The following is a 27,075-nucleotide window of genomic DNA, read 5'->3' on the forward strand; positions in this document are numbered from 1 at the left end:
TACTCAGAAGCAGCAATTAAGTGTCAGCTTCACTTGCAACTAATAAGATTCCTTTCTTCAAAATGTTGTAAGTGGACAACACAATTACCTATGAAGTAGTACAGCTGAGCATAAAAGTTACACAAGTTCCTTCATTTTACTGTATGTTTGCACATATTCAAGAGTATGTTAGCCAAGTGCCATTTAATTGGGTTTTTTTGGCTAAAGGAAATCTTTGGCTAAAGAATGGATCCTAAATCTGATTTATATATAACAATGCACAGTGTGCATCTGGGTCCACACATATCTTGAAACTGTATTTTGGATTTTATTAGAGGAAGAAAAGCACTGCTGTAATCTTTTGTATAATACCTCAAACACACTTCTCACAATCTGGCAGGGCAAACTCGGCACTAAGAGCCCTGGTAGAATAATTTCTTCAGCTCTTTTAAGGAGATTTCTGTATCTTTTTAATTCAAAAGTGATGCAAAGCAGAAAATGTAATGTATAAAATGCAAACTTTGTTAGAAACCTCCTGCAGTGTCTTAGTATCAGAGGAATCTGAGAAAAAAATCCTGTTACCCATTTTGTTTTGTACAGCATAGCATTTTCAAATTCACACAATGGATGGAATTAAGTGGGATTATTTACTCAGGCCTAGCCAGAGAAATATATATTTTTTTCCTTTCCTTTACTTCATGTACATTGAAATCAACCTTTCTGTTAGGAAAAGATGTAAAATAGCATACTAAGCCAGTCAATGAGGTGAAACTTTTGCTTTGCTTTTCACCAGAAACCACAATCCCTGCCAACAAGCTCAGAATCTGGAAGCAAACACTCAGTTGCAGGGGATCTTGGCATACATTGCCTGATTGTCTACCCAAATCAGCCATTTCTGAGGCAGGACACCTTGCTGACCAAGGGTATAGGGTTGGACACAGTTCAGAGCACACGTTAACGTTGCTGCTATATTTGGAACCTTCGTGTCACAGCTGAGTGTGACAAAGTCACACGAGAGACACAGACCAACAAAGGCATCTTCCAGGAAGGAAACTGAGCCTTAGAGTGTCAGCTGCCTCTTAAGGTTTGCCTGAAAAGTCAGGTAGAAGTTTTACTAGCATTCACCAGGAACAAGGTGGGACATTTCTAAATAGTTGTTACAGAAGTCCCTTCCCTCCCACTTCCTCATCCTAAAACTTTCAGACAGATGTAGCTCCATTACTATCAAGCACCAAGGTTTAAAATTATGTACAATTAAGGAAAAAAAAATCTTCTCCAGGTGAAACAGTAAAATCAGCTTGTCATTATAATTTTTTAATACAATTATATGTTTACATTTCAATTTTTATTCAAAATCATATAATAGCAATTTTTAAAAATTAAAAATATGATTTTCAAAATAGTGGAATTTCCTAAAATGTTGTAATTTCAGCTGAAGTTTGAAAATGTTTTAATAATTTGCTTGCTTGAGGTGATGAGTATCTCAAAACTCAAGGGAACTTCTTTCTAGGCTGTCTCCAAACCTCAGTCCCAGCCCAGGAAATGGTTTCCTGCATAGATAAACCCTTCTTTACCAATTGAGAGGTTTTTAAAATATATATTTGTATATACTTATAATTTTGTTCCTAGAAATACCATCAAATAATCTCTTCACATGAAAGAATGGACACAAACACCATGCATGCAATAGCATGTCTTTGATATTATTTTACTGATTCCAAGCAGACAATACTGACACATAAACATAGCTATTTTTATTTGAGCTAACTCTCCATAGTTGAAGTTCCACCACTCTGAAATTTTTGGGTTTTTTTAAAGCAAGTCTGTAGAGAAAAAAGAATCTGAAAGAGCATCTGGCCAACACCACTTGGCATCTTTAAAAACCAGGAGAAGGTTTCAGGACTCTCTCAGCAATTTTACACACAATACCAAACCTGGGGGAGTGGTGGGCATTCTGGAGAGCAGGCATACCCTTCAAAGGCCCTTGGTAAGCTGGAAACATGGAAGAAACAGCTATCAAATGCATGAAGATCCAGAAAGCCAAAAGCCAAGTCCTGACACTTGGACTGGGACTCAATGCAAATCTGCAGAAAAGGATTTGAAGGCTTGTAATCAAATATAAGTCAGCGGTGTACCCTTGCAGCCATAAATGATGATAACATTGGGCTGTATTAGCAATAGCCAGCCAATGGGTCAAGAGAAGCAATTACCCTGCTCAGTGCTTGTGAGGCCACATCTGGAACACACTGCTCAGTTTTGAACACCTCAGGTCATGAGAGGGATGGAGATGCTGGAGGAAGGGCAGTGGAAGGCCACTGACCCAGCCAGGGACCTGAGGAGATGCTCAGGGCAGCACATGGTTCCAGAAGGGAAGGCTGAGGGGAAATTCAATGGCCATCCTAAAATTACACATTAGTCAGTTAGAGAAAAGACTTCAGTATACGGTGAAAGGAAAGAAAGCAGTGGTCACAAGACACCTCAAGGGAAATCCCAGCTGTGGATAAGGAAAAATATTTTAGTGAGGGTGATTAGGCACTAGCACAGGTTGCTCCAAATATATTGTTGAATTGCCATCCTTAGAAATTTTCAGATTTTTCCAAGTCAAGGAAGTGACACAACTGAGGGTGTCTCTGACTTGAGGGATATCCCTGTCCAGGGGTTCCTTTAATTTGATTTGTTCTATGAGTCTATGGGTCATTAATAAAAATAGGTAAAATCATATCTCACTCCAGCTAAAGGAATGTTTTTAAAGAAGTGTTTTTCCATTATTTCTTTAGAAATTTACCACCTAAAGACATTATAAGTAAAGTTATAAAATTGTGGAAACGACTCATTTTATCTAAGAATTTGCAGAATTGTACCATTTACCTTTTGTACTTTGCAGTAATTTAAATGCAACCTTCTTTATATTTCCAGTTTAAAACGAGGATATTAAGCTCCACCTACAACTTTTAAGGGAATGCTACCTTTAAATCCTTAAGCATTGTCTAGAGCTTCTTTATGAAACATAATAATTTAAAACATATGTATACATTGCACTTTTAAAACTGCATCTCCATCTCAAAGCCCATGAAATTAAGAAAACACACTTATACATGCACATGCAGCAAATGAAGAGAAGCTTCCCTCAGTTAGACACAAATCCTCATTTTGGTACAATTACAGACAGGCCATTAAAAAATCCCTATATAGTGCTCACAAAAGCACTGTGCATACAGTAAGGCAGCCAAATAAAGTTGAAAACCAATCCATCCTTGCTCAGTAAGACATATTAAAACCAGCTAAACAGATAGAAAGAGCATTTCCTCTCTAAAGCAATTGCCTCAAGGTGTTCACAACTTATTCCAACTCCAAATCAGAGCCCAGGTTTACTTTAAAAAAAAAAGCATTGTTGAAACAATCTGAAGAGAGAACAAAAGCTTTCCTCTTTGAAATCACAGTAGTCCAGTATTTATTAGCTGTAGGACAGAAAATGTATCCATTTTTCACTTTCATGGAGTAAGATGTCACAAGTTACCACATCAACATCTTCTTCTTGTACCTTTGTATGATTACTGAGTAAGAATACAGACATGTCATCTCAACATTTTTTTTCTCAAATATCTATGAAAGTCCAAGAGCTTTATTTGACAAAGCTATCTAAGATGCAAAGGATCAGCCCAGGTTACTTTCATATGAGTTTCACAAACTTTGGTTACAAATGCAACTTCAGTACATTAAATACCAATTAGCTTTATCAAGATAAACCCAGGATAAAGCTCATTGTGCTTTTTCTTTTTCTTGGTGTTTAGTTTACATAAGGAAGAGCCAACACACAGGGCTTCTCAACATTCACACGTGGGTACAATTGGTAGAGGGTGGTGTATCTATCCGACTTTTATTTTCCTTAGCATCATTCAGAAGTGACTCATTACCAATCTGGCATTTGAAGACTTGTTTGTAGGCCTTCCTAAAATTTTCAGACAGAAATGCATATATGATTGGGTTCACAGAAGAATTGCTGTAAGCCAGGCAGTGTGCAGTTACCCTGAAGAGAAAGGAGGCTTGAGTCAGTGGGAAAACTCCAAATTCAGCCCAGAGATGGATCACGTGATGAGGCAGCCAGGAGATGCCAAAAACCACTACCACCACCAACACAGTCTGTGCTGTCTGAGACAAGGAAAGGAAAACACATATGTCTGATGAGCACTCAAGAAATCAGCTTTAAACCTACTTCCAAACTCCTGTTAGGATGAAAAAAACCAAAAACCACAACAAAAAGTACACTGAGAGGGAATACACTGCAATATTTGTTACTGATTTCACCCCATTACCTATATGGGCTTTATTTTGCATAATGAATGACTGCAAGGAGAACCCCAGCCTTGGAAACTGTTATAGTAAACAGCAAATGCACAGCTTTCTTCAAAGGTGAAGAGTGATATTCCTAACTCCCTACACAAAAGCTGAGCCTTTTCTGAAGTGCACCTAAGCCTGCTGTAAAAGAATGACAACAGGGGTAATTGGGAAATCTCCTCCAGATCCAATGAATTTTAGTACCATGCACAATAATTTCTGATTAAAATTTCAAGGGAGATCTATTATGCATGGAGGCAGCTGGTGGAAAAGCTTAGAGCTTGCTCAAGTGCTTACTAAAGCAAGCTTTTTGGAAGTGACTCCTTTAAACAAAGAATTTCCACAGAATCATGCAAAACATTCTGGGATACAACTAGTGGGGGAAAAAAAAGGTAAGGGCTTGAAATTTCTGATGATTGCACATTATCAAAACCAATCTGGAAGTTAAAGTTCACCACCCAACACTAAATTTAAAAATGGAACATAAAATATCCTCAGTGCTGCTTCCACACTTCACTTCTACTATCTATGAGAGGACCATCAATTTCACTAGATCCATTTTAAGCTCCAGAGTCAGTCAGGAGGGACCCTGCAGGTGCTGCAGGTGTTCTCTCAGGGCACAATGGAATTTGACTGTCAATATTTTCTTTAGCTTTCACTTACTTCAGAAACAGCAGTTAGTGCTTTGCAGTGGCCTAAGTAATCAACATATAGTCCTCTACCAAGTACCTCTTTCAACTAAATAAGTCTCCAAATAAAAGTCTAATAATAATTCCAAAGCATATTCTGTCACAAGCCATTATAATTTCTATATTAGCACTTTATAATATAATTTTTCTGATAACTTCTTCACATCCAAAACTAACCCAAGGGTCACAGAGTGATAAATATTGCAGCATAGAAAATATGTAGATTTTTTGCTAGTTTATTGAACTTGGTCTATACTTCTTGAACTGATCAATGCTCAGTAATAATTAAGACTGACCTAACTAATCAGAACATGAGTTAGCTTAGAAAAACTTATGGGAAAGACATTTTGATTTCTGTAGCAACAGGTCAAAGTAACTTATGACAGATGCTGTGGTTGGTCAGTATAATCTCACAACAGAAACCAAAAGACATTAAATCTGCAATAAATATAACATGGTTAGTCTAAAGCAAGCATCTTTTTTCATAAGACATTCCTCAACTTAGCTATATGGAGTTTAAATCAGTTGCCACTTAAATAGCCACAGAGATATTTTCTTTTTCGGGTCTTATCAGGAGATTGTGTTCTAACAAGACTGCATAAATTAAGAACAGTTTATTCTCTGATTGATGTGTTCAATGGGTTAATATTCCAAGCAAAAACAAGTGTTCAGGATACCACATGCACAATTACTTCAAAAGAGGCATTTACTTCAGTTTGGTCAGAATTCTGAAAAAAATTAACCAGGAAAATCACTGACATTCAACAGGCTGTTGATGCACCTGAAAGCAGAGGGTGACAATGTGTCTCTTGTAACTGTTACTAAAGGTATTTCCTATCTGCAGAAAAAGCAATTTTGTGTTAGGAAATCTCACAACACCTGCTTTATCCCAATGTTCCTCCTTAGCCTAACTTCAGAGCTCACTTTTCCAAAATAATCCCTTTGTCTTGCAAGCAAGGTATCACTAAAGAGCAGCTCTTTTTTACTTACTGGGAGCTTGCTTAGGGTTTCTCATTAGCAAATAGAACCCACCTGAAATATATGACATTAATATTGATGCTTTGTGACCAAAACCCACGAAAATAGAATTTAGGCAAATTAATATTTTTCATTATTTTTTTCCACACATGCAGAAAATTTATTTTAAGATTTTGCTGCTAGAATGTTCATAAAGGTTTGAATAACACTAAAAATGTATCATTAGACCTGAAATGCATTCTTCATGAGACAGTAGAAGGAAAAGAAGAAAGACATGGTAGCCAGAGAGAGCACTAACAGACTAATGAGGACAGAGTCACTTTGAAAAACATGAGTTATGCTTTAGATTTAGAAACTCATCTTCTAAGGGAAAAAACCCGTCTGGATTGCTTTTTGGGTTTTTTTTCCTCTTTGGCTACTGAGCCCTGATACATTCAAGAAGTCTTGATCATATCTGTAATGCTTTATCCTGAAGCTATGAAAGTTAATTCCTAGTCAGATCTGCAATTTTTGAGAGTTAGTGGTTAGAGGAAATGCAGAGATATTTCCAGTTTGAGAAGAATTTAGATGAGAGATGGCAATGTACAAAATGTCTTGAAAACTATACCTTTGGCCTTGACAACATTAAATGCAAAAGTATATATGTTAAGTATTTTACTGAGTCGGGGCCATAATGTTTTTAATTCTAGGAATCAAAATCTATTGAGTAGGATATTTTTCAAAAAAATGAGAATGCATAAATGAGAGAGTACTTATTCCCCGTTGAGTCCATGTATATCTCATTTACATTGCAGGCACTCTCCATGCTCATATGAAAATAGTGATCAGATCAAATGAAGAGCTATAGCTTAAGGGGTTTTTCCTCCAAATCCATAAAATGAGAAGTTAGTCAAATGATCACTGTGGTCAAATCTGCTCAAAAATCACAACCACATTATAACTGACAAATTCTCTGTTTAAATGCATCTTTCAAATATTGTTCTAAATCATGAAGCTTATATTCTTCTTTAAAGACCTTTCATGATTCTATTTGTATCCAGTACATAACTCATGTCTTTAATGTAAGAGAAGAAAACATTGTGTGGAAAATCAATAGAAGAATTGGTGAATCACTGAAAGTCTCTTATTAGACTCCTATTGGGAAGCACAATAAATTTAATTTTGAAGTTCCCTCATGCAACCTAGGAATTATTCACTAAAACATTACAAAATCAGATAGCTAAAAAAGAAAATTCAAAGTCCCCAAATTTGCAAGTCAGGGGAAAATGTCAGTGAGAAAAAAAAAAGAAACAAATTAATACAAAAGACAGGTTGTCTCCCTGTGCCTAAGTTTCAGATGCTCTGAAGTTCCAAATATGAGGATCTCAGGTAATGGCTTGATGCAATGTCATGGAAAACCTGGATCAGAAAAGATTCTGATCTGCTAAGTTCAGAGGGACACTGAACATTTAATTAAATACTTCATTCTAATTTCTTCTCTCTGTTACATCTTTAGCAACAAGTACCAAATTAGCTTAGCCATAAAACTAAAATACACACAAATGAGTATTTGCAGCGAATGCAACATACCTTTTTCTTGGATGCTTCTGACTTCTTTGACATGTTTTTTAACTTCTTATGCAGATGATTAAGAACCTGAAAAGATTAATTTGCATCTCTTTATCATATTTCCCCAATTTCTATTCAAACAAAGTTCAAACCAGTGCATCTTAGAGTACTTTTGTGATCTCCACTACTGCATGATTCACTAACAGACATCACTGAACCAGCTTACACATTTCAAACATGCACAGTAGGAAAATGAAAATAATTACATATGTGAGTCCATGTGAACCAACAAAAATAAAGCAGACTACAACTGAATTCTTACTAAAATATTCAAATGTATTACATAACAAATACATATCACAAATTAACAAGGAAATGGATGGAAATCTATCTTGTACATAGAATTAGCAATCTCTCATCTTCCATAAAAAGTCAAAAGACTTGGTTTAGAATGACCTTTAGTGTGTATAACATAAGAAAAGGATATGTTTTGAGTCAGAGCTTTTCTGAGTCACCTGTATAATTTGTTTCCTTCAGATGAATGCTTGATTAGTATAATCAAGATGCTGGCACTATTTGATCTTTGAAAGAAGCTTAGGTTTTCAAGAATAATTTATACTAAAATGAGAGATGACACATGAGGCATGACACATGAGGCATGACTTTTCACAACACTGTGATGATACTCACCATGCATCTTTCAGAACCCAGTTTTAAAAATACATCACTAAAAGGCTCATTGTCCAAGAGCAGGGTTCAAATTTTAACATAATTATTTGCACATAAGGTTTTGGATAGAGGCTGCAGAGATCTTGGGTTGGGGAAAAGGGTCCAAATTCAGATTCTTTCATATCATCTGGTGACATTTTCTCTGTGTTCTTTGGGTTGCACAGCTAACCACTATTAGGACAGACATCAGTCAAAATGATCTAGAGACTTTGGCACTTGAGTTTTATAGACACACATATTGATTTAAAACAAGTAAGATGGTATTTATGAATATCCAGAGCTCAGCAGCAGACTTAATTTTTTAGGTATCTACTCTTAGCTACCAGAGAAACACCAACAACAATGAAAAAAAAATTACTTATAACCACTACATATTGTAAGTGCAGCTCATTTGTGTCTGTCTGTGTACTTCCTATTTGGAAACACTATCCAGGCCACTTCTGGGGGCTAACCTGAGCTAAGAAAAAGCAGGAGAAAAATAAATGGACTTTCCCCAAGAAAGTCACATTTTGATTTAATTTCTTTCTTCTTCAGTATGAAGCAGGCCCAAAGGAAAGAACAGAATCCCAGAAGAGGACAGAAGCAGAACTGGGAGATGACTGTCTGGCTCACAGACTTTTTATTCACCTCCAGTCACCCTGTAGGAACCAGCTGAATTGCTGAGTCCATCAGTGAAAAACATAAAAAAAGGCATGGGAGAAAAGCAATTAAGTTCATGTCCCATCACTGCTGCTTCATCTCTCATACCCCCTTCACATAACTTACAGTGATGGGCTGTTTCTACTGGACCTTTGCAAATCCCATCACATGCCTCCCAGGGATTCTCCTTCACATCCCAAAACTAAAGTCAGATAAACTCTTTACAGAAATCAGAACTACAAAACAGTTTTTAAAGTTACAAACATTTTTTTCTTCCGTTCTGAAACTTTTAGCCCAAAGTTTTATATTGTATCTCTCTCCAGTTCAAAGAAAGATGCAGGAGATAAAACAGATAAATTGCATATTTGAGGGGTTTGGGAGGTGGTGGAGGAGGGTTTTGTTGTCAATTTATATTATAACCTTCAAATGAACCTTATCAGCTTCCCCTCATTCGGATTACATACATATTTCATAAAATAAGTATTTGCAGTGAAAACATATTGGCATAGTATTGTACCAGATGGCATGAAAAGTAGCAGCAAGACAAATAGGCAAAATGCAATTACTTATCAACAGCAGTGGAACAGCTCTCAAAGACCTACAGAGACTGCCATGGTGTGTTAAAAAAGAGCCATGTTTATGCATAAACACTACACGGCAAATCTAAGACACTCTCCACTATCCTGTTAAAATTGCCTCTTCTCTGGGCCAATGAATAATCAATTGTTCCTCTAATAGCCTTCCTTCCTTCCTTCCTTCCTTCCTTCCTTCCTTCCTTCCTTCCTTCCTTCCTTCCTTCCTTCCGACACTTCCTTCCGACACTTCCTTCCGACACTTCCTTCCGACACTTCCTTCCGACACTTCCTTCCGACACTTCCTTCCGACACTTCCTTCTGACACTTCCTTCCTTCCTTCCGACACTTCCTTCCGACACTTCCTTCCGACACTTCCTTCCTTCCTTCCTTCCTTCCTTCCTTCCTTCCTTCCTTCCTTCCTTCCTTCCGACACTTCCTTCCGACACTTCCTTCCGACACTTCCTTCCGACACTTCCTTCCTTCCTTCCTTCCTTCCTTCCTTCCTTCCTTCCTTCCTTCCTTCCTTCCTTCCGACACTTCCTTCCGACACTTCCTTCCGACACTTCCTTCCTTCCGACACTTCCTTCCGACACTTCCTTCCTTCCTTCTGACACTTCCTTCCGACACTTCCTTCCTTCCTTCCTTCCTTCCTTCCTTCCTTCCTTCCTTCCTTCCTTCCTTCCTTCCGCCACTTCCGCCACTTCCGCCACTTCCGCCACTTCCGCCACTTCCGTCACTTCCTTCCGCCCCTTCCGCCCCTTCCTTCCACCCCTTCCTTCCACCACTTCCTTCCTTCCTTCCGCCACTTCCTTCCTTCCGCCACTTCTTTCCTCTTTCACTTGTTTCCGAAACTACATTCAAGATGGCATGAGTGCCCTGACTGAGGACTTTGACCAAATCAAGTTGAGAAAGAGTTTTTTTTCAACACAGGCGTGAAGAAAATAACTTCAATTACCTGTGCCTATTCACGCAAGTCACCAAACATTATGAAAGTTTGAAGTCTACAGTGTTAAAAGCCATGTTTGCTGTCTGGCATTTCACTGACCACACCCTCATAATGAGCCACTGAAAATCATGCAGAAGGAAAGCCTGCACAAGGTCACTGTCAAGTAAGAATGAACTTCTTGTTTTACAGATAATTTAAGCATTACATTCTGAACCACCTTTGTAGAATGAACCTGATTGAAATTCAAGTGCTATTGCCTGCAATCCATGTTTTAAATTCACTACTTCTATGGTCATCCTATTCTTCATCCTCTTTCAATTAAGACTGTGTTACTAACGTGTCATAGCTTTTATTTTTCTCTTTCAATGAAGTTTAATAAACTTTTCCCCTTGCTGCTCAGCAAAATTTAGGATTTAATATCCAAAGCCAGATAAGCTTGTATTTTATGTTGAGGCTGTTACTTTTTATAGCTTAGTTTTAACCAAGTCTGCAAATCATACATGATATGAATTCAGAATGTTCAGAATGATAGGTAACAATGGAAACATTCTTAAGGCAAGACATGTTTGCTTTAAAGAAAGTTTTTAACATTATGCATCTATAAAAGGAAATGTTTGCTAATAACTATAGGTGTCCAACCTAAAGGTTTGATTGAAAGAGGCCTGACTTACAAGGAGTGAATCCTTGAAAAATGGAGGTACCCAAAATTAGTTGTAGGTTTGCACAACCCTGGCAGATGTCAACTGTTAGAAGCTGCCTGGGAATCATTTATCACTTTACCCTTTAAGGACACATTAGTGAGCAAATGTTGTAGCACTGTTACGAAAACACATACAAAAAGTCAGCATTACAAAAATGCAGCAAGTAAAAAGATAAGCAATAAAAGAGTCAGAACACAAGATAAGTACACAGTGCTGAGACTCAGCTGATCACTACATAACCACTGTTCCTCCCTCTGACGTAGTAACCTTCTTTCAAGAGTACTTCTCTGAGGAAACAGAGAACATAGAATTAGCAATCTCTCTTCTTCCATAAAAAGTCAAAGACTTGGTTTAGAATGACTTTTAGTGTGTGTAACATAAGAAGAGTTAATGTTTTCTATTAATTTGTGACTTTTTACGGTGTTCCCAAAAAGATGTGTCTTCCCTGTACATTGCTAAGACCTCTTCCTTTTATGGCTTGTTTGGTGTTTAACAGCTGAATGCAAGCCGACTCCTTAAAAGAGAGAGGATAATGGAGCCTCTCCACCTTCTTCCTTGTCTGCTGTTTTCACAAAACTAGGGAAGCATCCTTAATTCTGATATTTTCACTCCTCTATCAAAAATTTGCATTAAAACTGAACTAATGTTACTTGTGGAAGAGAGAAAAGAGGTAGCTGTACACACAAGACGCAGCATGATCTCATAAATCTCTGCCTGAAGAGCATGTATCACCATGAGATATTTTGGGAGGACGCTGCTTCCAAATACCTGGCACTACTTCAGCACTTCTGTGCATTGTAATGGCATTGTTATCCATAGAAAAAATAAGAATCTCTGCTAATACTAAATAAATGTGAAATGAGAAAGAAAAAGAACTTGGCTCCCTATTAGAGTGCCTAAAAAATGAGACTTTCAAAACTGAAAGTTCAATTACAATTTGTTTATGAAAGAGGCAGAACTGCCTCAAAGGAGTCTGGAAAAGGCAATCTATTCAAATAGAGAAATAAGTGTCATTTGTCTTAATTTACCGCAGCAGAAGATTGCGTTATCTCGCTGATCCACAGTTCATGAAAACCAGTGAAGTCCATAAGAAACTAATGCAGAGATTAATGTCTCCTAATGTCTACAGGCTGAGGGAGTTGGGGTTGCTCAGCCTGAGAAGGCTCTCCCTGTCCCAAAATACTGCAGTTGGAGGTCTGTCAGTGGCTCCTAAAGAGGGCAGGAGTGAGTCTCGAGCTGCAGGGCACAAATACCTTCGATAGTTCTGTACAAATCACGGCACTTTTCAGCCAGTAAACTGATGGGAATGCCAGCTATCTCCTAGATATCTTCTAAAATTTACCCTTTCTGGTCAGCTCCTCCAGCTTGACACCGAGGCAAGCAGGGTCACACACACAGGCTCAAAACACATCACAAAGCCAGAGTGAGACCCTAGCCTGGCAATAGTTTAAGCACACAATTTTATTGTAATTTCAAGTAGCCTTGATTTTATTAACTTGTTCTTGGGCATGTTTTTCACACAGAGTTGCTTTTGTTGGCTTGGAGGGGTTTTGTTGGTTTTTTTTTTTAGCTACCTATTAATACTAATATTGAGAGATTTACTTCTGTAGAGGTGCTTTGTAATGACAGAGTGTGTTTTATTTACTATTCTGGTTAAGCATATTTGCTTTTTTGATGCCTAAACTGTACAGGACTATACTAATTTTGAAAGATTTCTTTTTAATCTTCTCTCATATAATTAGACTTCAAAGGCCAGTACTTTATGCTGAAACGGATGATGCTTTGGCTCTGAAAAAGAGAAGAATTAGTACCTGAAAGCCCCCTGTGCACACATTCCATAGTGTTCTCCCTGCAATGTGTAATAATTTCCTCAAACTGACAATCTATCACTACAGCTCAGTCATATTCACCACAGTAGATGCAATAGCAGTGTATTCATTCAGGGAAAGCAGGATTTTGTTTATGTATGAAAATTTGTGTTTCTGCTTCATTTGCCAGGTTGCATTTTTTCCACTATGAACAGCCATTTAGAAATGTTGTCCTTTGCGTTCTGCATGCCTTGGTTTCATCAGAGTTGGACAACGTTACAGCCTCAATTTGCACATCACAATTAAGCTGATGTAATATATGTGAAACTGAGCAGAACATAAAATTACTTGTTCAAATTAAATACTTCAGGTACATCTATTGAACTTGCCAGTTGAAGAACTGAATTAAGCAGTCCGTATTTGTAAGAGCAGTCCTATCCTCTCAAATGTAAATCACTGCCTGAGGAGAAATCCTGCAACTGAAGGCAGCTGGCACAGAAACAGCAAGATACCAGCAGGTAGCAGCTGGTGCTCCAGGTCCTGTTCAGCAGCAAGGAGAGGATCGTATGCTGAAGGCTGCAATTATTACTCCAGAAAAATGTGACAATTTTCTTAAGCAGAAATGTCCTTAAATACTCATATTCAGGCACCCTTAACTATTGCTTTTTCCTACCTGGGTTCTCCTGCCCTGCTCCCCGGAATGACCTGCCTTTGCTGAAGTCAGAGGTAACTCTCTCATCAACTTCAACTGAGGCAAGGAATGGCACCACAGGGACCAGGCAGCATAAAGCACAATTTACTCGTAGCACCAAAAAGAAAATTTTTGTCACTTTCAAGTGCACTGTACATTTTAAAGAACCACAATGCTTCATCTGAAGCATGAACAACTTGTTGCTTTGTTGTACTTTATTGAGTAAAACTCCTCACACAGAGCACTGCAAGAAATTAAGAGTTATGGTGACGGAGAAACCAGCAGAGCATGGGGGCTTCTTGGCATTCTGTAGCAAGGAAATCTGACAGGGAGACCCCAGTAATTGCCAGAACAGACCTCCCCACTCACCCCATGCAATCCCTGTTCTGACCTCTCTGTGATATTGAACACACGTTATCATCCCTCAGACATCCCTCAGCTATAAAACCTGCCCTTCGTGGCACAAACTCACCCCTGCTCCTTTTTTTCCTAACAGTGCCAAGTCTCTCCACATGCCCAGAAATGGCCCTATGGCTTATGGACACCTTTTCCACCACTGTGTCCCTCCCATCCTTTTACACTTGCCCCACCTTGGCGTAGCAGAAGGAGATGAGCAGCAGCGGGAGCAGATACCCGAAGACGAACGTGCAGATCACGTAGACCTTCTTGTGGCGTGGGTTGGGCCAGAACTCCCAGCAGAAGGTCTGGTTGCTGGTCTCGCGGTGGAAGATGCGCTGGTGGTGAGCCACGGGCGAGGCCATGGCGAAGGAGAGTGCCCAGATGAGCCCCACGCCCAGCATCGCGTTCCGGGGAACGCGCAAGGCTGAGGAGCGTCGGGAGTGCACGATGGCCACATACCGGTCCACAGACATGGCCGAGAGCGTGAAGATGCTCACCAGCATGGAGATGGTGAAGAAGTAGTGGATGAACTTGCAGATGAAGGCTCCCAGCACCCAGGTGGGGAGCACGTAGACCGTGGACTGGAAGGGGATGCAGAAGAGCAGGTAGGCCAGGTCGGCAATGCTCAGGTTGAGGATGAAGATGTTGGTGGTGCTTCGGCGCTTGCCTGGCTTGCTCCTCGCCAGCACCGTGATGACCAGCGTGTTGCCCAGCACCCCCAGGGTGAAGATTAAACCGAAGACGATCAAGGTGATGAAGTTCTCGATGCCGATGCCGAAGAGGGGCTTCCCCTCCGCCTCCGGCAGCCCGGACAGGTTGAACTCCCCGCGGGGCGTCTCTGCCGCGGCTCGGGACAGGTTGAGGGGCGCCGCCGCGGGCTCTCGGGGCTCCATCCTTCCCTTGCGCGCCGGGCAAACTTCCCGGCACCGGGGACCGCGGCGATCCCGGGGCGGCCGCCCCACCAGCGCCGGGCGGCGGGCAGGGAAGGGCGGAGGCGCCGCCGCGCTGGGCGCAGCCTGCGCTGCCGGGAGCGGAGCCGGCGCGGCCGCCCCGCCGCCCTCCGCAGCCGCGCTCCGCCCGCCCCGGCACCGGGCCCGCCCCGCCCGCGGAGCCTCCGCGCCTCTGCGCTGCTCCAGGAGACTGAGCTCCCCGGGAACGTGTCCTCGCAGAAAGGGGAGGTGGGGTTTTCTTGCCCTCTTTATTTCCCCCCGCCTTTTCTTCCCACCCTTCAGCCTGTAGGTGTTCCCCCACCCAGGGCGGCAGCCGGAATCCCGGTCTTCTCCCCGGAAAACTTCTCTCCGCTCGGTGCCGCCGCTCCCAAGGAGGCTCGGGAGCCGTGTCTCCCAGCAGGGCTAGGCGGCACTCGGCTGGTCCTCCCGGGCATCAATGAACTCGCTTGGACAGACAGAAATGATGAAGCGCCCGTGTGAACCCACCTCAACAGGTAGCCGGCAGCAGGAGTTTCTCCAGACTAAGCGCCGTCTGTGCTCACTCCTCTCACCTCCTTCACAGGTTTCCTCCATCAGTCACTGAGTATCTCAAATGACAAAAGGCGGCAGACATTGTCACGCCTTCCTATTAAAAACCCAAAACAACAACCCAAAAACTACACACGCACATAAAGCAAAATAATTGGAATAGGAAATCTAGCCGCTTTTCGCTGCCAAATCACGGCGTTCAGGATCGCCGCCGCGGCAGGAGCGCAGCCGTGCTGGGCGCCCGCGGGCTCTCGGAGCCGGGCAGCCGCGGGCAGCGCTACGCGGGAGCACCTGGAAAGGCAGTCCCTGCAGAACGGGGTTCAACATGGAACTTCCTCCAGCACACGGGTGCGAGTTCATGAGAATATTGTCACCGGCACATACACCTTGTGAATGAAACGGATTTGCCTGCGGTTTTATATTCATTTTTTTCCAAATTATCAGTCAGTGAGCTACAGCTGGCAGCAGCAGTGACCAACAGAACTGCCCAGATGTGCTGCTGTAGGCAGCGAGCTTTTGTTCGCATATTTTTCAATGTGCAGTTTGACAGGGGTTTTTTTCTCCCTTTCTTTTTGCTACTTGTATTGAAGCATCCCAGCAGCTGTCCATCAGCTGACTGCAAGCCATCGGCTTCTGCAGATCTAGATTTTAATTAAACTAATGTATGGTCTGCTCCATTACGTCTGAAGGAACACATCATGGGAGAGCACAATTCAGTTTATATAGATCTAAGAAACTTTTATTTGGATTGAGCTGGTTTCTACATCTGTTGTAACTAATCTAAGTATTTATAAATATATCAAGCAAAAATAAGCTAGTAGGGATTCCTCAAAGACTTGTGTTTGGAATTTTTTGTAATGTGCATTCTTTACAATTTTGTTGACATGTTTGATTACCATGCAAATCTACTAGTGTCTACTTCTGCAAAGGATGTGAGAAAACACTGTTAAACATTTCTAGGATACATCAGATATTACACGCTTTTTGGAAAGTCTCTGAATATATTGTGAAAATGTACAGAAGTCTGTAGGTTTTCCTAGTGTTGCTGATGCCTGTGTTTGCCTATGAATTCCTTCATGTGGTGAAGGAGATACAAGAAATGCTTTGAATACAACTGATGGTTTGCTTTTGAATCATGTCATGTTGCCAGACACCACTCATTTTCCAGGATGTCTGGAGTGCAGCCCTGGTTTTGATGAAGTTAATGCAATCCTGCCTTTGATATCCTGCTGGTCCTCATCACTCACACTTCTGTTTTCTCGCAAAATAATATGTTTTGTACAGAATAGCCTGAAAGGTTAGAACAAAGGATATTACACTTAGCATAAAAGCAAGCAGGAAAAGTGGGTACAGAAACAAAATCAATTTTAGTGGGAATCGAACGGAAAATCACATTAGTGATTTGGATAGGAGAGTTGACTATTGGTTTCCTTTGGATATTTAATTGAGAGTTCTGTGGTTCAAGCTTTGATTTTCTGCTATGAATATAAAGTTCCTATACAGCTCCTATAAGGCTACCCTGAGAATTAGGGGGGAATAACCTCAAGAATACAACTGTATTGTAGCTTTTCTCACAGACCTCCAGGCATCAGCTTTTACATGAATGAGTGAAGGTTCCCACACTGAAAACACTCATGATTGCTGTTAAGATTGTCATAACGAAACAGGTATTGACATGTTAAACCACTGTTCTTCTTGTCTACACTGAGCAAAATTTTCATGCAAAAGAAAATTGAGATGGAAAAGCTGTTATGAATTCAGTACAAATAAATATATAGTTAAATACAGGAACTAGTTGAAAAGCTATGAGGAAAAAAAGTAGTAAAAATATTGCATTGCACTTTAAGAAAATAAATTTCATGTCTTTGCAAAAGAGATCTCTTCAGCATGTGCCTCACACATTTAGTTGAATCTAGTGTTATTGAATTTATTTTATTGTTTTCCTGAACACTATTTGATGTGAAAAGATATACTTAAACTAAAATAGCCTAGGAACTTCAGAAAGAGCAAGAAACCGCATGCAATGTTCTTCTGTTTGTGGCTAGAATCCCCAATCATCTTTATGAGAGAACTCGCCTCCAAAAATTTGTTTGGCTCCAAAATTTTTCATTGCAATCAATGGAGAAAATACTAGAAATATCTAAAAGGGATGGGAACCTACGTACCCTGCTAAGTCTAGGCTTTCATATTTATTCCTCAGTAGGTTAATCCAGAAGATATTATTGTAAAAACATACAAGGATGTCCTTCTTTTTGCTCACTCCAATGGCTGGTTATGTTATTTTTATGTTGTTCCAATAATAAAAATATTTGACTTACACTGATAAAATTTTATCTCGGGAATGAGGATTCCAATGTATTGATTTAAAAACTTAATTACTACTAAGCTCTTTGTCCCTATTTAATGCATGTATATAGGTATAATAAACATATAGTGAATATAATGTCAGAAAAATGCACTTATATTTTAAAATGAACATTTTATTAGCACCTCAGAAACAATAAAAAATGCACTTTTTAGCCACTGTCTCACTTTTGATTCCATTGAATAACTGAGGCACAAAAACCAGCATCTGATTATACAAATACATACATCGATGTCTGTATGCATTTTATCATTCCACAAGAATAAAATAATAAGATACACAACTTCTTCAGAGAAGAGTTTTAGTAAAATCCTGTATAAATTCTACTGGGGCCATTTGGGAGTGTTTTCAGGCTTTTTTCCATAGTGAAGTTGAAGCTGGAGTTGAGGTTCAAGGCTCTCAACTGCACAACGGTGTCAGTAAAGAAAAACCATTTGAAGTGTATTTATACTAAAGCCTATGAGTAACCCTGACTTTTAGAAATTTTTGACAGCTCAGTCCTTAGCTCATTGTTCACTTTTCTTTGCTGCAAAAAAGATTTTCCAGATTTGGTCATGTTTTGTTTATAAAACACAAGACTGAAAACAGGTCTATTTTGAAGACTGACTCTTTTAATTTATTCATGAAACAAGATCAGATGCAACAGTCATGTCCATCATGCCCCGTTATTTTCCTTTGTGACAAGTTCCTGGAGTAGAAATTTGCCTTTTAAAGGTGGATGTGGAACTTCAATTCAAAATTCAAAATAAAAAAGTGCATGATTCATAACCAACCTTTGATTCACCTTCTATAAAGTTAGCATGTAGAAGTCAAGCATCTATATAATTTATTCCCCTTTTATCTATATTCTTGGGAATAATGTAACCCTCACGTCACAGCTGTCACTACATTCAGATTTCCATAGTGAAGAAGTGTCACCAATAAATTGAAGTTTATTGCTTCTTGCTGCCATTTAAAAAGAAGTAAACATCTGCCCATATACATTTGAGAGCCATTGTCATTCCATCCCTGAGTCTGTGCTGATTTTTTTGTCCTTGTAGTTCTCTACTCCAGTTCTTAAAAATCAGTTCCAAAAAATGTTAAAATGCAGGCAATCAAAAATAAATTTGGAGCTAAGTTTCCAAAATCCCATTCTATATTTTGTGCTTTCAAGTTTTTAGGCTTAAAAATTGTACATAAAAACATGTATCCATTCTTTATTCAACACCCAGAAATTTTCTCTGTAAAAAATGCCAGAAGCTAAACACCATGGTCTAACAACTTGAACTTGCTTTATAGTTGTTAAAGAGAGTTGCTGGTTTCATTTTCCTTGATTTGTGACAATTACCCCGTGGGATGCTTTTTAATGCTGGCTGCAGAAGCAACTCGCCTGTGCATGGAAACACAGCTGTGTTTTGTCTAAAACAGAACCAAGTGTATTTTGGTGAACACTTGTAATACAACATAACACAATAGATCAGGTCTTACTAAACTCAGGAGAATGCAGCAGGTATCCAGGTCATGGGCACAGCAGCTGCAGAAGTCTTTTAAATGGAAAATTGCTCCACCTTCAAACTGCTTTGTAAAATGTACAACTGACTGGAGTGAGGTCATAGGGCTTATGAAAGGCTTCAGTTCTGTAAAAGGAGAATCATGTTTCTATATAGGAAAAGCAGAAATACAGGCTCAAGGAGCTACCTTAGCCATGATGTTGGCAAACATCAAAATTATCAGGGCTCAAAGAGGCAGCAGTAGGAAGAAGTAGCTTGGACAGCGTGATTCCAGCTGAGGCAGGGGTGTGCTGCTGGCAAAGCAGCCAGGAGTTTGCAGGTTGCCTTGTCTGGGGCCAGCTCCAGGCACAGGCAGAGGCAGGGAACATCTGATGTCAGGGAAAAGGCCAGGACCTCACTGTCCAGCCCTGGAGACCTTGGTCACCAGGGCATTTCTGTGGCAAAGGGAAATAACAGGTAGGCAGTGCACAGTGGATAGAGGCAATGGACACTTTTCCCAGCACTTACTGCTCCCTCTACACTCTCCTCCATCCTGGCAGCAGCAGTTGCAGCAACCTTGTCTCCTTCAGGCTCTCCACAGCACTCAGAAAGGGCTTGTGTGTCAGCAGCACCCCGGACTTGGCTTGATACCAGTCTTCCTCATTCAAGAGAAGCAAAATGTGATTTATACACCTTGCCAAGGAGCATGGAGATGGCTCTAAATACAGCTATAAAGGAAAAAAATGTGAGTGGATTGCCAATTTCCTGGAGACAACATGTCCAAAAAAGCATGTAAATAATAATTTTTATTATTCTTGGAATATTGACTTTTTTTTATATGGATACTTATATAAGCAGAGATTTATAGTGTGTAGGAAAATAGTAAAATATACCTCTATAGCTGTGCAAAGATGCAGCAAAGAAAACCAGGGTTTTTGTAGATAAAAGCTGCTAGTTCACTATTTCTTTTCATTTTGTATGTTAGACTGTCATCATATGAATTGTGAATCAGGAAACAAAAACCCTAATGCAGATTTAATAGTCTTCATTAGAACTACTATTAGAATTACTATCAAATCCTGTCTGCTTTATAAGATATATCTTCTATCTTGAGGCAAATTGACAAAATTATTTTCAGTTACCAAGTTCTGGGGATGATTAAAAGACTATTTTCCTTTACAGGTTTGTATGCTGCACATCACTTTACTGCTGTTAGGACTTTTGTTGCATCAGAATTCAAGGAGAGGGAATTAAGATACAGAGATCAAAACCAACAAATTCAGCATAGCAAATTCATTCCATAGTTGCCATAGGTCTCAGCTTCAGGTCTTGCAGAAGCCAATTTCGGCTGCCAGCTCTCTGGGCTTTAGTGAATCTTTTCCCCAGCTCTTGTAATGTTTTTTTCTGACAGAACAGAGACCAGTTTTACTTTCAGGTAATTACTGAAACACTTTATTGTAGTGGATGGAGGTAGCTTAAGCTTTGAGCCAGACTTTTCTTTTTTATTGGTTTTAGCAACTGCCTAAGTTGCGGCTTCTGGGTTCAGACTCAGTTGTGCGGCGTTTTAATTGCTCTGGGAGAGGGTTTCATTCAGAGTCCAGATCATTAAAGTGATCTTATTTTTCTTTTTTCTGACATTTCACAGGAGATGTTATGACACAGGGTTTATTTGAAGTTCACCAAAATTATAGATGTGGTTGCCTTCCCTTCCCTCATCTCTCAAGACTCACTGGGCATGTGCAGAGCTCCATGGAAGAGGGTTCTGCTGGAAGAGTTCCTAATCTATCTGCCCCTCATCTCCGAAGGCAAACTGAAATCAGAAAGAAGAACAATTAATTATGTGTAACCAATCTTCACAAATACCTATTTATCATAAAACAACAGCACTGATGGAACCCCCCCACACCTATTGGTTTCTCAGGGTCGGGACTGAAGGCACTTGAGACGGTAGTTCCTGTTCGGACTCAGGTGTTTATTATTTCTTATCAGTGAATCAGCCTCACAACCCTGAGTTCTGCAGCCTTTCATTAGCAAGGCACAAAATGGCCAACTATCTCTTGTTACGAGGTCTTTTATGACTACACTATCCAAATAAGAAAGGACATCTGTTATTTTCCCTTTTAAACCAATAACTGATCCCTGTAAGCCTGCAATGTGGACTTTTCTCTCCAATCACAAAACATCACCCAAACCCATGAAGAAGAAGGAAGAAGAAGGAAAAGAAGAGAAACCTGCTTCTGCCCTAAAACCTCCATCTTGCTTCATATTTATTTCTATATTCTAAAACCCCAAACTCCAAGTTTTCCACCCTGTGATTTTACTCACTTCTAACCAACTACACACCTGTAATCTCAGTACTATCAATTAATTTTGGAAGTCTGTTTCACGGCCTCAGGTCAAATGCAGTGCTCACTTGTGAGTCTGTGCCTTTAAGCACAGAAAGTTTAAAATTCTCAGCATCCAGGATTCCCACACCCACCTTTGTAGACCCTCCTGGTGCTCAGCTGTCATTTGCAACCAGAAATCTCTGTTATTGTTTACTTACATTCCTAGTGCAGCAATTTAAGCATACTCCTCTCTTATCTATGAATATGGAAAATGGTGTATTCTCTCTGTTTTTGCAGACACTATTCAATATCTGAAGACAACCAGCCCTTGCTGGAGACAGTTCAGATTCACATGTGCCCACTTGGTGGAGGAACTTGAGGTAAAAATTTGATCCAACATACAAAGATTCCTTGGCTTTTCCTCCTGGAAGGAAAATAGCAATGTGCCTTGGCGTACAATGATCAGTTACAGTGAATCCAGAGGATTATATAAACTACCCAGAAGAAGCATTTCAAGTAGGCTCGATGGCAGAGCATCCATACTTTGTGCCTTCACAAATCCAACTTTTCCTGTCAGTCCTTTGTGTCAACAGCTTGGCCTGAGAAGCTGTGCTTGCTTTTGGTCATCAAATGCCCTCAGGACATTATTTTTGAGGTCTTTCACCCCAAGGAAGCCTGGAGTAACATGTGTAAATCAACATGCAGATAGGGTTTCATATTTAATATAGTGACAAACTGAGTGTCAGAAGATAAATTATTCCTGTATTCTCTTTGATATTTCTAATAAATTGATTTTTAGCTTTAGTTTGGATTTGGTGTGGAAAAGAAGACACACTAACTCATTTTATCTTGATTAGACTCTTGCTATATCTTTTTTTTTCCCCTTTTAAAAAAACTCCAGAAACCACCTTTTGAGACTTCTATTTTTTAATAAAAAGTAAATTTTTTGAGTTCTAATTATGTTCATCTTTCACTGATATCCCACAAGTAATTGTCCAGAAATAAAACAATCACAGCATCAATTTAGTAGATTATAGAATTGACATAACTTTGTGAATCTTTTTCCATTTTTTAAAAAATGAGGTGAGAGGGAACTCTTAGGTTCACTGAGTTTGAAATATATCACTGATGAAATTTGGCTCAGCTGGAACCTTGTCAGTTTGTACCAATTTTCTATTGGGTTTTGACATTTTATAAAAAGTTATTTACTAAAGAAATCCTCAGCCTATATTCACATATTCATTTAAGAATTTAATATGGTAACAAAAGTTAAAATGCAAACCTTTTAGTTTTGTAATGGTGGCCAGTGTTTGATTTAACTTTTTTAAGGACAAACTGAAACACTGAAGGGAAAAGTATGGCCAGAGAAACTAAGGACTAAAACCACTTTTCAATTACTTTAGTCATATTTCTCAGGTTATTTTTTTTTTGTACACATTTCTATTAAAGACTTTTAAAAGAAAAATATTCAAAAGAGACATCTGGAGTGAATCGATAGCTCGTTTTATCTATCTGAGAATTTTCAATAATTTGTTTCAGGTGTGAAAGGATGACTTTATTCATGAATATGACCTTTTGCTATTCTTACCCAAAAATATCATGTCAAGAACATATTCCATCAGTTGTATCTATCAGTTGTTTCCTGGGGATATAATTAGTTCCTCAGATTTTTTCCATGTATGAAAAATAATCAATAGATAAACATTTCTTCTGAGTTGCAGAGAACCCAGAGTAGTGTTGTAAAATCCTCAGCAGAGCTTATCCAAATTGAATTTAATGAAATTCAAATACTTCAGGGATTTTGTTTCATGAGCTTGCTGCCTTTCTTCCTATTATTTTATGCTGTGATCTTTTCTAAGAGCACGATGTTTGCAAATACGATTTCTTTGCAACACCATGAGAAAACCTGTGTGTCAAAGAGGGGGACAATATTACATAGCAATGGTTGAAGAGAATGGTTTGTGTTTAAATTGTCTTAGGACAATTCTGCACTGGGCTCTTGTAGTACACATTTCCTTATAAAAGTTCTGAAGGAAAATTTCAATGCTTGAAATTTTTGCTGCCTTAGGTTACAGAAAACAAAGCAGCAAATATTCATTAAAACACTTCAGAAAACCTAACGTAGACAAACTTGAAACAACCAATACCAAACTAACTCATGGCCACTTGCACAGCCATATAAATAATTTATTTTTGTATTTATTAGTCATCACTAAAATAGAAAGCTTTCATGACAAAATTGTGCAATAAATGACATATTTTATTCGGCAGTTTGGCTATATTTATGCAAAGTAATGCATATTGCCAAGGACGTAAAGCTGAAATTCTCTCAAGGCATTCTATACAGCCATTGCATGAGATGTCATTTTTAAGCTTCTCTCAGTGAAACTCAGTTTTGTGTCCATACTCACACAACCTTGACTGACCATCATAAACTTCAGGACGGGACACTTCCACCAGCAGATGTTATCCCTGGACAGGGGTGCACCATTAGTAGGGATGTGTTGAGCCACCTAAAGGCGTTCCACAGGTTTGTTCTAACATCAAAGTTTACCTGAGACCATTATTTTCTGGATACACGGAGGAGCAGGCAGCTTCTTGGTATTGAAGGCATGATCATAGAAATATGTATTTGTCCCTCAGTATCTGTTTCTCATTATCTCTGTACTTAGCTGTTTCTTGGAAATGAAATACAGGTATTTGAACCACAAGAACTTTTGAAAAGGCAATAATTGTTAGAAGCTTGACCAAAGTGAAAACTTACTTAGTCTTAATTCTGTTCACCTGCAAAAGTGATCCAAGTAAGACTTTTTGAGCATATGATCTGCGATCTGGGGGCTGCCTCCTGCAAATTTTCCTGTGTTTCTTCCGATTTTAAATAATTCTGGTTTAATACAAAGAATTGCCATATAAAATTATTAATATTGTTACTCTACTTAAAAAAAAAAAAACCAAACAAAAAACAAAAACCAACCAGCTTCACTTTCTTGAGCCTTTGGAGGAGACTTTTCATTATACCGATTATAGAAATACTTTAGAAATTTATAGTAGTGTTATAAGCGGCTGAATATCTGCCCAAAAGAGGGACTTGTCTACTGAGATTTGATCTAGAAATTCTCCCATGCTAGCTTGCAATATCCTGGGGATCAAGAGAAAATGCACATCCACACCTGAGTTAGGAGAAAAGAATGCCAGCTAAGAGAAAGCATGACACATCCAGATTATTGGAGAAGTTTGACTGAGTATATAGAGATATTAAAAGCCACTTACCCGAAGTTTTGTATTTAGGTGTTTCATTTGGATTATTAGTATGGGTATTATGGGATATTAATCTACTGGTTAGTTGCATCTTCTACTTCTCACTTTTCAAACCCCAAAAGAAATTGGGGGGTGGGCGGGGGGAAGGAATCATTGCATAGCTTTCAAATACTTTTTAGCTCAGGAAGCATATTATGATCTAGATTACACACGTAGACTACACGGATCTTTATACTTTAATAAGTGGATGATTTCTTAATTATTACTGGAGCACGAAACGCTAATGGCATCAGTCCGGAGGGTTTTGCTGCGCGGCCGCGGGGGAGGCGCCGCCTGCGCCCGGCACCCGCCAGAGGGAGCCCGAGAAGCAGCGCGTCCCACAAACCATGCGGAAAAGCAGAAAAGGGAGATGGGGAAAAAAAACATCGACAAAGAAAAACTGATCCTGCCTTTCTGCTCCTGTGCTCGAAGCTTTTACACGAGCTGATGTTTCCATCTATTTCAGTAATGAAATCTGTATGGCTGAATGGTTTCCTGGCTGAAATCCTGCAGGAGGACAATGAAGACTAAATGATGCATCTATTTCTTTAAACCGCATCTAGAGATTATTTTTTTTAATTAAGTAGTTAGTGGGGATTTGTGTACACAGCAGCTGAAGTGTTTTTTTTTAAAAAGAAAAAAAAAGAAATAAATTGCCTTAACTTCTCCTAAGGGCTGTCTTTAATCCAACCAACTAAACAACGTAAAGACATTTAATTTGAAGACTCAGAAATGTGTTTTCTTCTTTCCGTACTGGTAATAACTCTCTGATATCACTGTGGTAACAGGAAAAGCCGAGGTATCACAGCTGTATAAATGAAATTAGAACATTCATATTCTTTCTGAATATAGCTTTCAGGGTTAACGATCGTTCAATGTCAAAATCAACTCATGTACCAAATGGGATAACTGCAAAAAGTTTTAGTTCAGACATGTCCTTCACTGTAATTTCATTAGTTACTTGAATTGTGGAATAAAGACTACACTCAATAAATTTGCAGACACTGTTGTAGTCAACACATTCAAGCACAAGCTTAGAAATCAAAAAGATTTGAGAAAAACTGAACACCAGTGCCCTTTGTGGCAGAATAAAATCTGCTCTCATTCAGTGAGGAACAACAGGTGAGGCAGAGTTGCTGTAGAAAAAGATCTCAGGATCATAGTGGATTTTAGGCTGGATTGTACAGAACAACATGATGTTATTACAAAAAAAGCAAATACACGCTGGAAAATAAAAATAAAAAATCTCCTGAAATTCTTGGCTCAAGCAAAAAAAAAAAAAAAAAACTTATTTAATTTTACAGTGCACTTTGTGAACTACTGAAAATCTAGTTGCTAGAAGAAGTTAATTACTGGAAGCCTACTAGTTGATTGATTTAATGTGAAGCAGAAGCTGCTTTATACTGCTGGGGTTGCACATATTTAGAATAAAGATGAGTAACCAGTTTTAAGCGACTGCTAATAGTGAAATGTTTACCTGAACAAAGAGAAAAATAATGTGGCTTTTGAAAGCACCTAAATAAAACAGCTGGACTAAATTTGGAATCTGAAGTCTGAAGTTTTTCATCTGTGTATGTGGATGTCTGCATTTTGAAAAGTTAGGATCTGAATGTGCTTAATGGGATATACATTTCTAAATGTAAATGGCAGTGAACCACTATATTATCTTAACCTTTTCTCCTAGCAATAGATGAAATATGGGATTGTAATTAGAATGAATGCTCCTTATAAGATTTCTTAAGATGATGGTCTGAAGAATTCAGCAATATCATGGGCAGGCCCAGATTCTTCTGTGGAAGGGCATGGGTTCACTTTCCAGCAAGATGGGTTTTAACACCATTTTGTAAAATTAGTGCTGGCTCTTTCTGTATTTTTAAACAGTATAAAGTGAATCAAGTTTTTAATATGAGAATATGAGAATTCTTTAACTTCCTGACTGTACTGTCACAAATTGTGGAAGTTGTACAAGAACATTTTTGTTTTTCTTGTTTCAATCATTTATGGTTGCACTGTGGATGTGGCATTAAATAATCTTTTAATTCCACGGTAGCTCATACAATAAGATCAATATTCAAGACAATTGATTGAAGAATTTGAATATAATATGATTTAACATCAGATA

General features: G+C 39.1%; 1 protein-coding gene across 1 annotated transcript; it reads right to left on the reverse strand.

Annotated features, from left to right (window-relative positions):
- Positions 1-3,810: 3,810 nt before the first annotated feature.
- On the reverse strand, positions 3,811-14,910 carry GALR1 (galanin receptor 1). The gene is made up of 3 exons (XM_058818455.1): positions 14,209-14,910; positions 7,551-7,616; positions 3,811-4,128 (listed from the first exon to the last, which is right to left on the reverse strand). Exons 1-3 carry the CDS (start codon positions 14,908-14,910, stop codon positions 3,811-3,813), a joined length of 1,086 nt encoding a protein of 361 aa, XP_058674438.1.
- Positions 14,911-27,075: the final 12,165 nt, after the last annotated feature.

Source organism: Ammospiza caudacuta, chromosome 1 (genome assembly GCF_027887145.1).
Source record: "Ammospiza caudacuta isolate bAmmCau1 chromosome 1, bAmmCau1.pri, whole genome shotgun sequence".
NCBI classification, from domain to species: Eukaryota; Metazoa; Chordata; class Aves; order Passeriformes; family Passerellidae; genus Ammospiza; species Ammospiza caudacuta.